The sequence below is a fragment of the Condylura cristata genome, unplaced genomic scaffold (assembly GCF_000260355.1).
Source record: "Condylura cristata isolate star-nosed mole 26May11 unplaced genomic scaffold, ConCri1.0 scaffold00028, whole genome shotgun sequence".
NCBI classification, from domain to species: Eukaryota; Metazoa; Chordata; class Mammalia; order Eulipotyphla; family Talpidae; genus Condylura; species Condylura cristata.
In genome coordinates this window covers 5,900,144-5,912,592 of record NW_004567129.1, presented here as the reverse complement: position 1 = coordinate 5,912,592, position 12,449 = coordinate 5,900,144, and the positions used below count along the sequence as shown (strand labels likewise).

Here is a 12,449-nt window from a genome sequence, read left to right as displayed (position 1 = left end):
GACCCTTGGTGCCTGGTTCCTGGGGCTGGTTTTAGGGTGCTGCAGGATGCTTCCACCCATCTGTAAGGCTTTGTGAACCCCTGGGGCTGTGGAAAGCACACAAGGAGGAGAGGAGACACCATTCAACAATTGCTAGTAAACTGATTAATTCTAAGACAGAGCAATACTGGCTTCAGTATGTTCATCGTGTTAGGTGTATCTGGTTTGAAAAAACTGACAAGCATCTATCATTATTTCCCAGGGACTTCATTAAGAACATGTTTGGAGGGGCCCTCCCTGGTGGTGCAGTGGGTTAAAGCACAGCACTGAGAAGCTAAAGCCACTTCCGCATGAGTTCGATTCCCACCTGCCCTGGAGGTGACCACATGGCTGGCAGACCTCTCTTGACCCGCCTGCTGCTCCCCTCAGCAGTGTACTTCGTCCATCTGCCTGTTCTGCTCCCCACTCTGTCTCTGGTGAAGCCTCTCGCCACCCCTGAGCCTCTGGCCTGTACCCCAGTTCTGTATGCACAAATAAATAAATCTTTAAAAAAAAACATGTTTGGAAAGGCTGCGTTCCCCTTCAACAATGGATATAGGGTTTACTGTACTCATCTGCAGTCGGTCACCTCCTGGGGTGCCCACATCTTGTCCTGACTCTGCAGGTGTTTGTGTGAATTAACTCCTAAAGCAAAATTAACCCCTAAAGCAAAAGCATCTTGTGATATAAAGGGCCACAAAAATATCTCACGAAAACAATCCTTATCACTATTAGCATTTTTATTTTTTCTTTAAATTTTATTGAGATGACATTTACCACACTGTGTAAGTTTCAGCTTCATGCCTTGACTATTATATATACTATCATATACCCCTTTCCAATCTCCTTCTCTGGTTGCCATGATTCTGTTGTCACAGTCTAAGGGGTTGTTTTTATTTGTTTATCTTCCACATAAGAGTAAAATCATATGGTATTTGTCTGTCTTGTATTTCACTTAGCAGAATTCCATCAAGTCCTTCAACCTCTTTACATTTTAATGTCATATTTTTAATTGAGACAATGTGGGTTTACAACACTGATGTTTCAGGGGTTCAGGCTCACACCTCCCCAGATATGTTATTGTATCTTATTTTAGGGTCCCAACAAACTCTGAGAGGTGGGTGTATAGGTTTATAGAAAAGACAAGTAGTCACTCGCATGCCAAAAGAGGAAATTGAAGCCTGGAAAAACTTCAGCGACTTGGGTAAGGCTGCATAAAATGTTCCTGGTGGCAGGTCCTCTGATATCAAGTTGAATACTTTTCTCTGAACTTGCAGGGAAAATGCATCTAACATCCTCTACAAATACTCTCAGAATGATGCTTGTGTGAATTTGCACAGCAACCTGTGCTCCTGCTAGCATTTAATAGTATCCCTTCTTGCAGCTGGCACCATGGCGTGGGCAGAGTCTCTTCCTCTTGCTTTCTATGCAACAGTACTCATCAATGTCTTCCACAGTGGTCCCTGGTGTGGCTTGACAATGGCACTGTTGTTTAAAACATTCCTCCCTGGAATTCGCCTTCAGAGCACCAACATTTTTCCCAGTAGGAAGTCGATCTATTAGTTTAGAGTTATTCTTCATTTTTTAATTACAAATAGCATCACGAGTTCATCTTCCTTATTTGATTTTTGGCTGTTTCCTGAACTACTCTCTCCTCAGAGACTAAAATTCTATAAACACTGAGGGCACACAACAAAGACATTTGAGCAATTCAAGAGCAAGATGAAAATTTGCTTGCTTAACACCCAACATTTCCATGTGGTCCCATAGGCTGGCAGTCCTTCTATCACGTAGGGCAAAAATGAATTCCTAAAATTTAGGCTGTGGATAACCAAGGCATCCCCTGCAACAGCCAGGAGAGGGGAGGGCTGTGGAGGGCTGGTCTGACTTGTTTTTCATACATTTTCAAGCCCGTTGGGTCTTGCCTGCTGATCTTTTGTCAGTGTGTGTTTCAGTCCATATAAGAGATGCAGAGAATACAGTCAAGTATTACTTAATGACTGACAGGCATGGGTTCTGAAAAAATGTGTTGTTAGGCAACTGTGTTGCTGTGCCACAGAGTATAGTTACATAACGTGGGTGATACACCACACCCCACACCTAGGGTCCCAGAGTGACCTGCTGGGGCTGCCGGATGTGTGGTCCATCACTAACTGAAATGTTATTGTATAGAACAGAAATAAGTCTCTTTTGGCTTTTGGGAGATTTAAGTAAGACATTTCCAACCGAACTAAGTTTAGCTCTGTGGCTCCACAATGACTTGTGTTGTACCATTCTAAAATATTTTAAACCTACTTTTGCTTTTTTTTTTTTCTTTCATCAGGACTAATGCAAGAAGATAAGGAAGATTTAGTCCAAGAATCTATTTTTTTAAGATTTATTTATTTATGCATACAGAACAGGGGTATAGGCCAGAGGTGCAGAGGCAGTGAGAGAATTCACCAGAGACAGACTGGGGCACAGAACAGGCAGATCAACAAAGTACACTGCTGAGGGGAGCAGCAGGTAAGACAGGAGAGGTCTGCCGCGCCATGTGGGTCAGCTCTCAGGCCAGGGATCGAACTGGCGCTGAGATGGCTGCAGCTAGCTTCACAGTGCTGTGCTTTAACAAACCGCTGCAGCACCAGGGAGGGCCCAAGAATCTATTCTTAAGTAGCAATGAGAAGAGCTGAAATTTAGCAACAGAATCCACGAAGTCAGATACGAAACCCTTGTTTTTGGAAAACTATCTCCTTTTTTTTTTTAGTACACTGTTCATAGCAACAGAGTCACAGAGGGCAGCCACGCCAGGACCACTATAACCAAGAGCAAGAAACACAGTCCACTGCAAACAAGAGGCTCCAAGTCGTGAGTGCTAGGGCTCCTGCCGTGGCCATGGGCTTTAAACCACTCCACTACTTCTTGGAGATCAAATGACTGAGCCTCATAACCTAGCTCCCTCCTGGCTTTCTCCAGGCTAAAGTAATGTGTGACACCAGTTTTGTAAACTTCAGCACGGGTAAGGAAGGGCTGGAAGTTGTACAGCCGACCCAAAAAGAAGTAGCTCACCTCTGTGATGAAAGCCACCCAGTAGATGAGAGTCAAGGGCAGGCGGAAGGAGGGGAACTTGTAGCCCAGGCCCTCAACCAGAGGCCGGAAAAACTCAAAGTTGTTCACCGGTCTGCCATCTGAGATGAAGTAGGGCTGCCCAGAGGCAATGTGGCCCTTGTCAGCTTTCAGGGCCTCTGAAGCCAGAATGTGAGCCTGCACCAAGTTATCCACATGGACAAATTCAACCAGGCTCTTGGGGTCCCCATACACGAACTTGAACAAACCCCTCTCAATGTAGTTCACAATCCTGGGGAGATGCCTTTGCTCTCCAGGCCCATAGATGCCAGCTGACCTTAGTGCACAGGTTCTCAAGACACCGTGGCTCCTCTCCAGGGCTGTGCCACTGGCCCCCAGCACCTTCTTTTCTGCAATGGACTTGGTCCGGGAGTAGTGATCTGGGTGGAGGTGCAGGGGTAGATAAGGCAGAGATTCGTCTCCATTTCTGATAACTTGACCTCCAAAGACAACATTGAAAGTGCTGGTGTAAACTAATCTTGGCACCCCTCTCTTCCTGCAAACCCAGAGGATGTTTTCTGTGCCCCCCAAGTTGACTTCTTCGATCTGGTTTCGATTCAGTTGCTCCTGGCCCGACATGCCATAAGAAGCGATGTGGAACACGCAAGTCACAGCCACATCCTGGAAGGCCTTCTCTACGTCAGAGAGATGGCAGATGTCTCCGTGTATAAACTCGATTCCTTCTGGAATGGCCTGAGCTGGGCTCTTGATGTCAAACAGAATCACATGGGCCCCTTTTTGGTTTAGAGCACAACCTAGGCTGAAAATAAGGAAGCGGAAAACTTAGATCAAATCGCTAGGAAGCTGTGGCTAGGAAAAGTGTACAAAATGACTTGCCAGGTCTTCCTAGTACCTATCCCAAAACCCTTGCTTTCTGTGTGTTCAGTAGTACAAGTGTGACTCACACAAATATTCAAAAATGGGAATCATCATTGTCTACTTAATTTGCTGAGAGAGAGGATTTATTTTCAAAGATGGCAGCATCTATACGTTAACTTTTTTCCCTCTGTCGCAGGACCCACCATCCATTCTTTGGAACATAACTGTAAAATAACAACTGTTATTTTAATTTCTTTTCTTTTTTCTTTCTTGTGATATGATTAACTTTCCTCCCCAATTTAAAAAGAATTTTTTTTAAGGTGGGAGATATCTGTCATTCTCAACCTCAATAGCTAAGCAGTAAGAAGCATAGTTCATTCCTGGCTTAACCCCCTAAACAGATACAAGTCTAATCTGTTTTAAAAAGTCATAGTTGGAAGCTGTACTTCTTCCAGGAACTACCAGTAAAATAATTCCATGAAATAATTGCCATTTTACTGACCGGAAACCAAAATAGCCAGCTCCTCCTGTGATGAGGACATTTTCTTTTGGAGATTTGGGGGAATCCATTATGGGAATCCAAAGGAAACTGGACCTAAAACAAAGAAATTTGCAACTCAGTTATTGATCCAAATGCAAATGTAAGGGTCCCCAATTTCAGGTTAACCAAGGGAAAAGGCAATGTGCTCTCAAAGGAAAGCTGAGACCTGAGTTTAGCTGACTGGTGGCCCTGTGATTGTAGCCAACTGCTTCACCCCCTACCCCCTTTACATCTTCGGTTTCAAATTTCTTCCCGTATAATACAGTAACATATGCTTTGCCTGCCCAGCAAGGTCAAGGCCAATGTGAAAGTGAAGATATTTACTTGGGAATGCTGTGAAGACCAGAAAGTACTCTCTGAACATAAGGCATTGTTCTTAATGCTTGGGAAAAAATTAATCCATTGGAATAAGAATATATTCAAATCTGGTAGGAGAGGCCTACCAAAAAAAAAAGCAATAACCCTAAAGCAAATTTCCTGCAGCTTTTATTTATTTAAAAGTAGCAACTGTACTACTGTTTAGTTTAGTACTGGTGTTTTATTAACACTATATGCTATATATGTGTGTGTGTGTGTGTGTGTGTGTGTGTGTGTGTATAAACACTGTATGTTATATATATATATATGACCCAAAAAAATCCTTTATGTAGTAAACTGTATGCTTGCCTGAAATCTTATAAGGACTGTATGCCTGGGCTCAGGGTGGTTGGGGGAGGGGGGGCCTTGCTTTTCCCTACTCTTTTATGTCAAATTAATCATAATAATAATAGTAGTAGTAATAATTATTTTCTCAAAACTCCAAGACCCCATCTCTGAAAAACAAAGCAAGCAACAAAAAGTGGGGCACATAACTCGTTCCATGAAAGAAATGGAACAGGATGCACACAGGCCCTCAGATGCCCTGGGAATGCAGAACACACACTCATGTCAATGGAGATGCTCAGAAGTGTGGTTGTAAACAACCAAGAGCTCTATCACTTGCACAAGTCAGTCCCTCTAAGCCTGTTGTTGCATCTAAAAAACAGTTAATAGACTTGGGCTCATGCAGACTGACCTGGATGGTGTAGTTCAACAGTCCAATTAAATGCATGACATAGTATGGGCTCCCCCATACTACGATATGGCTCCCCCAATTTTCTCTTTAAGCTCTAGGGTTCAGGGACTGTTATTCCACTACATTCTCACATTTCATGATTAGGTCTCCCCAAAAGTGCAGTTAAGAAAAAGTTTGACAAATTCTGTGGTGTAAGCATACAAGTAGATCAGATTTCCAGGAAAATGAATCTGATTGCTTCCTTGAAGACAAGACTTAGCAAGTAACTGTCTCCATGGCTTAAGAATATGTGGAAGAGAAGAAATACTTGGTGATTGAGCAAAAAAGTGTGGAGGTAGGTTAATGAATGTCACAGGTTTAACTAAGCAATTGCTGCCACTATGTGTACAAGAAAATCCAGGAAGAATGAGTACATTGGCAACCCGATTGTGTACTTTACCTAGTGATTCTCTTATTTTTGCTCCTATTGGATTTGCAGTCATGCAATCTGTTATTTAATATAATCTGGTGGCTTTGCTACAGACGTTTGCAAACCCTGTGGGGTCAGCCACTGACATTTCAATCCAGTCTTCTTACCATCACCTCCATGTAGCAATCTCCCTCTGTGACTTCAGCTACACTCTTCCATCATTCTACTCTACCTAACCTCAACCTACACTTCCTTTCCTTAAAGATGCCAAACATATTTTTGTCTTGAAGCCTATGTGAACTTCCTATCTCATCAATGCATTAGTTCCTTACTTGGCTGTCTACCACTTAATGTCCATTCCGTGGACATTCTTTCTCCATATTTTGTTCTGTTCAAGGGCCATTTACTCATCTTGGGCCTCTCTGTCACCTAATTAAAAGCATGATTGTGAACTAGTGTCTGGTGAGGACATGAAGAAAAAGGAAACTGGGTGTACTGTTGGTGGGCATGTATGTTGGTGAAGCCCCTATGAAAAACAGTATGGAGGCTCCTCAAAAAAAAAAATAGAACTATCATATGATCTGATCCAGTAACTCCACTTTTGGGAATCCAGCTGAACAGACCGAAAACATGAATTTGACTAGATGTATAGATGTATGTTTCCTTATGTTCACTGCAGGACTATTCATAGTAGGCATAGAGAAACAATCCAGGGGCCTGATGTTAGATGAGTAGATAAGGAAAATGTGGTATTGGAACATGATGGAATACTAAACAGTCATAAAAAGAGGTGAAATCTCACCATTTGCAACAAAATAGTGTAAGGTTGAGGCAGCCTTGGGCAAGGCTGGGAGTGGGAACATTGAATCTGGGACTGTTACTGTCTGCATGCCTGGAGCCTCCTAACCTTGAGCCTCCTAAAGTCTGGGAACTGCCTGCATTCCAGGAATCAACTCTGCAGGCTGGCACACAGATAAGCATTACTGATTGTCTTGGAGAAAAGCAAAGCAAAGCAGCTTCCCTGCCCTATAAAAACATAGCTGTACTCCCCAGCAGGTATGACTTCACTGACCTCCATCCTGTCTTTGGGGTCTGTGAACCTCACCTGGAAGCGTAATAAGGTTTCTGCTTGTTAGAAACTTGGCCTGGCCTTCCATCCTTTACCTGCGCCAAGCTTAAGTACCCTTTCACATAGGTGGACTTCGAAGGGATTATGCCAAGTGAAGTAAGTCAGAAGGATAAAGACAAATACTGTATGGTTTCACTTATTTGTAGTACATAAAATAGGGGAAAGAAGACAAAAGAAAAAAATATGAAAGCAAACCCTTATACTCTGACAACAGAATGGTGGTTCCCAGAGGGAGAAGGGCCTGGGTAAAGGGACTGAGGTGGAGGTGGTGGGGAGTGGGGGGCGTTCCATGGTGGACAAGATGTGATAACGTTGATGTGTGAAATTCTGTACCTGAAACCCACAGGTTTATAAACTAATGTTACCTTGATCAAAAATAATAAGTGGGCCCTCCTGGTGGCACAATGGGACATAGCACTGAAAGCTTGCTGCAGCTGCTTCAGTGCAAGTTTGATCCTAGGCCCTGGAGGATCCACATGGTGAAGCAGACCTCTAGCAGACCTCTCCTGTCCCACCCACTGATCCCCTCAGCAGTGTACTTTGTTGATCTTCCTGTTCTGCTCCCCACTGTCTCTGGTGAGTCCTCTCACCACCCCTGCACCTCTGGCCAGTACTTCAGTTCTGTATGCATAAATGAATAAATCTTTAAAAAATAATAAGTAAAATAACAATGGTGTCACCCTAACTTTGCCTTGATTTCTTCAAGGCACATTTCACCATAAAAAAACAATGTGTACTTTTACACAACTGAGCTCCTTTGAATACAACTTAAGTGCCAGGAAACCTGAGACCTTCAGTCTTTACTAAGGATGTGTTCCTGAAATGCAGGGATTTGGAAGATTGAAATACACCCAATTTAGTAAATTCTGATGATGACAGTGTAAATTCTATAGAGCTCTGCTGTGTACAAGGGTCACTTTTATGCACGCTAACTACTGTCACCATTTTAATTTATATCCTAAAATGTTCTGGGATGAAACTGACACTAGGTTAAAAGACAAAGTGTTTTTGCATTCTAGGGCTTTATGATAGAAGGGCATGGCTTCGGAAATATCTCAAGTCCCAGGCAAAACCGAGAAAACAAGAAGGGTGTGATAATGCTGGTGTAAATGAGGTGGTGTGGAAGCACTGAAGGCCAGTGTGTTGGGGCAGGGGGCAGGAAGGGTAAATGGATTCCAAACGGTAGATTAGGGTGTCACAGCTGAAATGGATAGGCGAGAGGTCTTAGGCAGGCTGAGGGCATCAAAATGAAGAGAGCTACAGCGGAGCCTTGTGTTGTACAGCGAACATGGGATGTCTGCTGTGGCTGGTGTACAAACTGAAGTGAGTGTGTAGCTGGTGATTTAGGGTGGAAAGTTAGCCTGGACACACTTTTGAAACCCCTCTGGGGGATCCTGAACTCTTCTGTAGACAATAGACAGTCTTTGTCTATTTTTACTATAAAGTGAGCTCCATGTTCACTTTGGTATTGCAAAAGATTTACGTTTCCCTGGAAAAAGGGAGCACCTGGAGACAGCCAGGAGTCTAGGTGAGGGTTGATGAAGATCTGGGCTAGAGGTTTTCAGTGAGGACGAACTGTTGGTGTGCTTGGTTGGAATCAGGGTGAGAGCAGGCAGGTAAATGAAGGAGCACCAGGCAGGCTGTGCCCCAATGAAGCCCAGAAAGGGGTATGTCATTAACTTAGACAGGACACAAGGATTTCAGAAATGTTCTGCCTGATTAATAGGGCCTTGGCTTAACAGGATGGCAAATAACAAAGTCTAAGATTTTTCCCACACTACTGGGAATCAGCAAACAGACGAGGTTTCAAAGAGTCCAATTAAAAAATTCCACCAGAAATTCTTACGGACCTCTAATTATTCTTTGTTTTTAAGACGGCACAGTCCAGTCAGTCACAAGACTACGGGTCCGTCATGGCTTGTGTGCACATTAATCATGCTGGGAACGCACGAGTTCAAATTATTAATGCTTCTGAATGCCTGCCAGGCCTATTCATGCTAATCCTCATTACCTTCCCACTAATTCCACAATGACATGAGGCAAGAATTTGATAACTGATCTGATCAGGAGGGTCAGATGAGAAAGGCAGCAGGGAGAAAGGAAAAATAAACAATTTAGCAAGACGAATTGCAATGAAAAGAAGCCTGTGCACCAGGTCAGCTAAACCTTTGGAGATTAGCAGCCACTGGCAGTACCACCCAGTCACCTCCTCCTTGGCTTTCTCCATCAACTAAGCACAGAAAACTTGCAGGAAATATTTTATGGAAAGACACAATTTCCCATGAACATGAAGCCAGAAGGGAGGAAAAGAATATGCACAGTTTTACTTCAATGCGCTGCCTGGTTTTTGTAGACTTTATGACTTCTGCTTTATTAATTAGTTTCCATCTGATTCCTTTTAGGGCTGCACATTCAGACCTGCATTTATAATCACAATTACTTTGAGGCTCTTCCAAAATGTGGCTTTGTTCAGTAATTGCTTTTTGCTGGGTAGGGGGAAGGGATACAGCTGACCTGTGCAGTCATGTCAGGGATAAAGGTTAAAATACTTAATCAAGAAAAAAAATCTTATTAAAAAATTACACTTTTGTAATGTGCTGCATTACATATAAGGTATTTGTAAATAGAAAGTAATGTTTAATACCAAAGAAACTTTAAATAAATATACATTACTAGTATTGTCAGAGTGTGTAAAATCCATAGTAATTTTGTAGTATCTTCACTGAGTGCGTGGTCATTAATAATCCCAGTTATTACCTCAAAATGCTGTATGTTACAGAAATATGCATATTTTTCTTTTTTTAAGATTTATTTATTCATATAGAACGGGGGTACAGGCCAGAGATGCGGAGGGTGAGAGGATTCACCAGAGACAGAGCAGGGAGCAGAACAGATAGATCAAGGAGGTACACTGCTGAAGGGAGCAGTGGGCGGGTCAGGAGAGGGGTGCCTCCCCATGTAGATCTCCTCCTCAACAGGCTGGAATCGAACTCATGTGGAAGTGACTTAAGCTCCTCAGTGCTGTGCTTTTAACCTGCTGCACCACCAGGGAGGGCCCAATATGCATATTTTCTTATAGACTATTTTGTCATTTTCCCTACCCTGGTCCTCTTAACTATGGTCATTTGAAGTCATTATTATTTGTTTTTGCTGCAGAGGCAAAATGAAGCCTCAAATCCAATCATAATCCAAAATCCAATCATAATCCAGAAACTATGTTTTGTTCCATTTTGTTTTGTTTTCCTAAAGGGTATTTAGTTGTATTTCATTGTAGTTTTAATTTATATTTTGTTAATGATCTGTGATGTTGAACATCTTTAAAGAAAAAAAGAATCTTAATTACAAACAGGAAAGAATGAAATTTAAAATCTGTCTGACCTCTTGATAACACTAAGATAAAATGAGGGTAATAAAGCTGATATCTCTTAGGAGAAGTTAGAGAAGAAACTCATAAAAATGTACTTTAAATTTACAAAGGACTAATTAAATGCTAAGGATCAGTAATAAGCACCTTAGATTAAGCACATAGTTCCTTCATCCCCTGAGCTCAAGAGGGCAATGCTACCAACCCTCTGGCATTATAGTGCAATATACAAATCTAGGTGCCACTGGAGTATGGAACAGAGAGAACTGAAGACTGCATTCCTAAAACAAAATAAGTAAGCCAACTTACTTTAAGGAAGATTTAAAAAATCTCCATGCAGCTTAACCCTATGGAAACCAAAATGCCAAACATGTCGAAGGACAACATTAAGTAGTAAGTCAATATATAACAGATAGTGATATCTGAGCGCACTGTTTTGAATATAACCAAAGTGGCAAGGCAGCTGTATAACTCAAGTTCATTAGTTTAGATGTATCAAATCTCCTTGTCCAGCTACCCACTCAAACTCACTTGACCCAGGTATTTGTCACACAAAAGAACCCAGCAATTTTTCACCATCCTTATGAGGATGGTAGCCTAGAGTGCACCGGACATTTCTGCGGCAACCTTGGAGGATCCTAAACCCATCAAATATGTGAATACTTTACACTCTTTTCAAAAGCCCCATTCTGCTGCATCTGCAAGGAGTGTCACATCTGGACTTCCTCCTGCTTGGGTAACAATGTTTGCCACTTACTTACAGAAGTAATGGCATCCCCCAACTTACTAAGCAATTACTGTTAGCCAGGTTTTCTGCTTAGACCCTTGATGCTCCCCCCAAACCTATGAAAACTACTTTCCCCCCATTTTTCTGATGTAAAAACAGGTTTCAAGACACAAAGAGACTAACCCCAAGTAACTACAGCTGGTGAATGGTACCGCAAGGATCTGCGCCCACGAAAACCTGTGCCCTACAGGGTAAAGTACTGGGTCTGATTCCAGAACTCCCCGGACTGAACCGCAACAGCCCTGGCGGCGCAGGCTCTGACCTGAAGCGGCTGAGACTATGCTGACCTGAGCCTAGCAGGGTATTTTCACACCTCACACACCCTGCAACCTCCTAATAGTCCCTCCCAAATCGAGGGGAAGGGGGACAGGAAGGGAGCGCTCCCTCCCAGCTCAGAAGGCAGGACTTTGCTACTGGGGTGGAGACAATGTAGTGTTGTTCACTCAACCCTCACCCCTGACTCCTCTGGTACACTGTTTAACTTCAATCTACTTATCTTGCTACAGGATATATATTCGTTTTAAAAGAGAACCCTACACTGCCACTTTAAAGGGGAAACAGGAATCATTTGTTATAAAGGACGCTTTCCCAAAAGAATGCGATGAAAGCAGAAGATATGGCTCAAGTCTAACTAGATCTCCGGGTGCCCCTATCGAGTTCCAAACTATGGGGGCTGCTGTTTTAATTAGAAAAGAAAATCAAAGAAGCTCGCCAGTGGCTGGAGCCTTCGGACTACCTAGATAACTCGGTTCAAAGGGAAGCGAAGGAGATCAGACAAGGCGAGAATTTCCCGCCGCGCAGGGAACCACCGAGCAGAGCGCACGTCCCACCCCGGGCAGGTACAGATGGGGTCCCCCTCAGCGGGTTCGAACCTCGCTCGGTTCAGCCACCAGCCCGGCCCGGGGGTCCCCGCAGCGGAGCACCCTCCCGACCCTGGTCCACTCACAGCAGCGGCAGGCGACAAAGCGTACCCAGGACTGCGAGCGGCGGGGGTGCCCTGCCCTACCAAACCCGTGCCAGCCCACACCTCCCGAGAAGACTAACCGGCGTCCTGGAGCCACTTCCGGGTGCTTCTAGGCAGTCCGGAGGCCTGACATCTCTATGATATACAGGTTTCTCTTAGCTCCCATCTGTGTTGGGGCTGCCAGGCTCTCTCTAGGAATGTCAATCTGCCCCTTCTTAGTGTTCTCGCTTGGCGGGGACCCTTTCCCTGTTTTCTCAGC

General features: G+C 43.6%; 1 protein-coding gene across 2 annotated transcripts; it reads right to left on the bottom strand.

The window, feature by feature from the left end:
- Window positions 1-2,751: 2,751 nt before the first annotated feature.
- On the bottom strand, window positions 2,752-12,246 carry SDR42E1 (short chain dehydrogenase/reductase family 42E, member 1). Of its 2 annotated transcripts, none has more exons than XM_004690159.2 (3): window positions 12,173-12,246; window positions 4,445-4,537; window positions 2,752-3,883 (listed from the first exon to the last, which is right to left on the bottom strand). In XM_004690159.2, exons 2-3 carry the CDS (start codon window positions 4,510-4,512, stop codon window positions 2,773-2,775), a joined length of 1,179 nt encoding a protein of 392 aa, XP_004690216.1. In that variant the 5' UTR covers window positions 4,513-4,537; window positions 12,173-12,246; the 3' UTR covers window positions 2,752-2,772. The 2 variants fall into 2 exon arrangements, with proteins under 2 accessions (XP_004690216.1, XP_012585892.1); XM_012730438.1 differs by having other exon boundaries at window positions 2,752-3,878.
- Window positions 12,247-12,449: the final 203 nt, after the last annotated feature.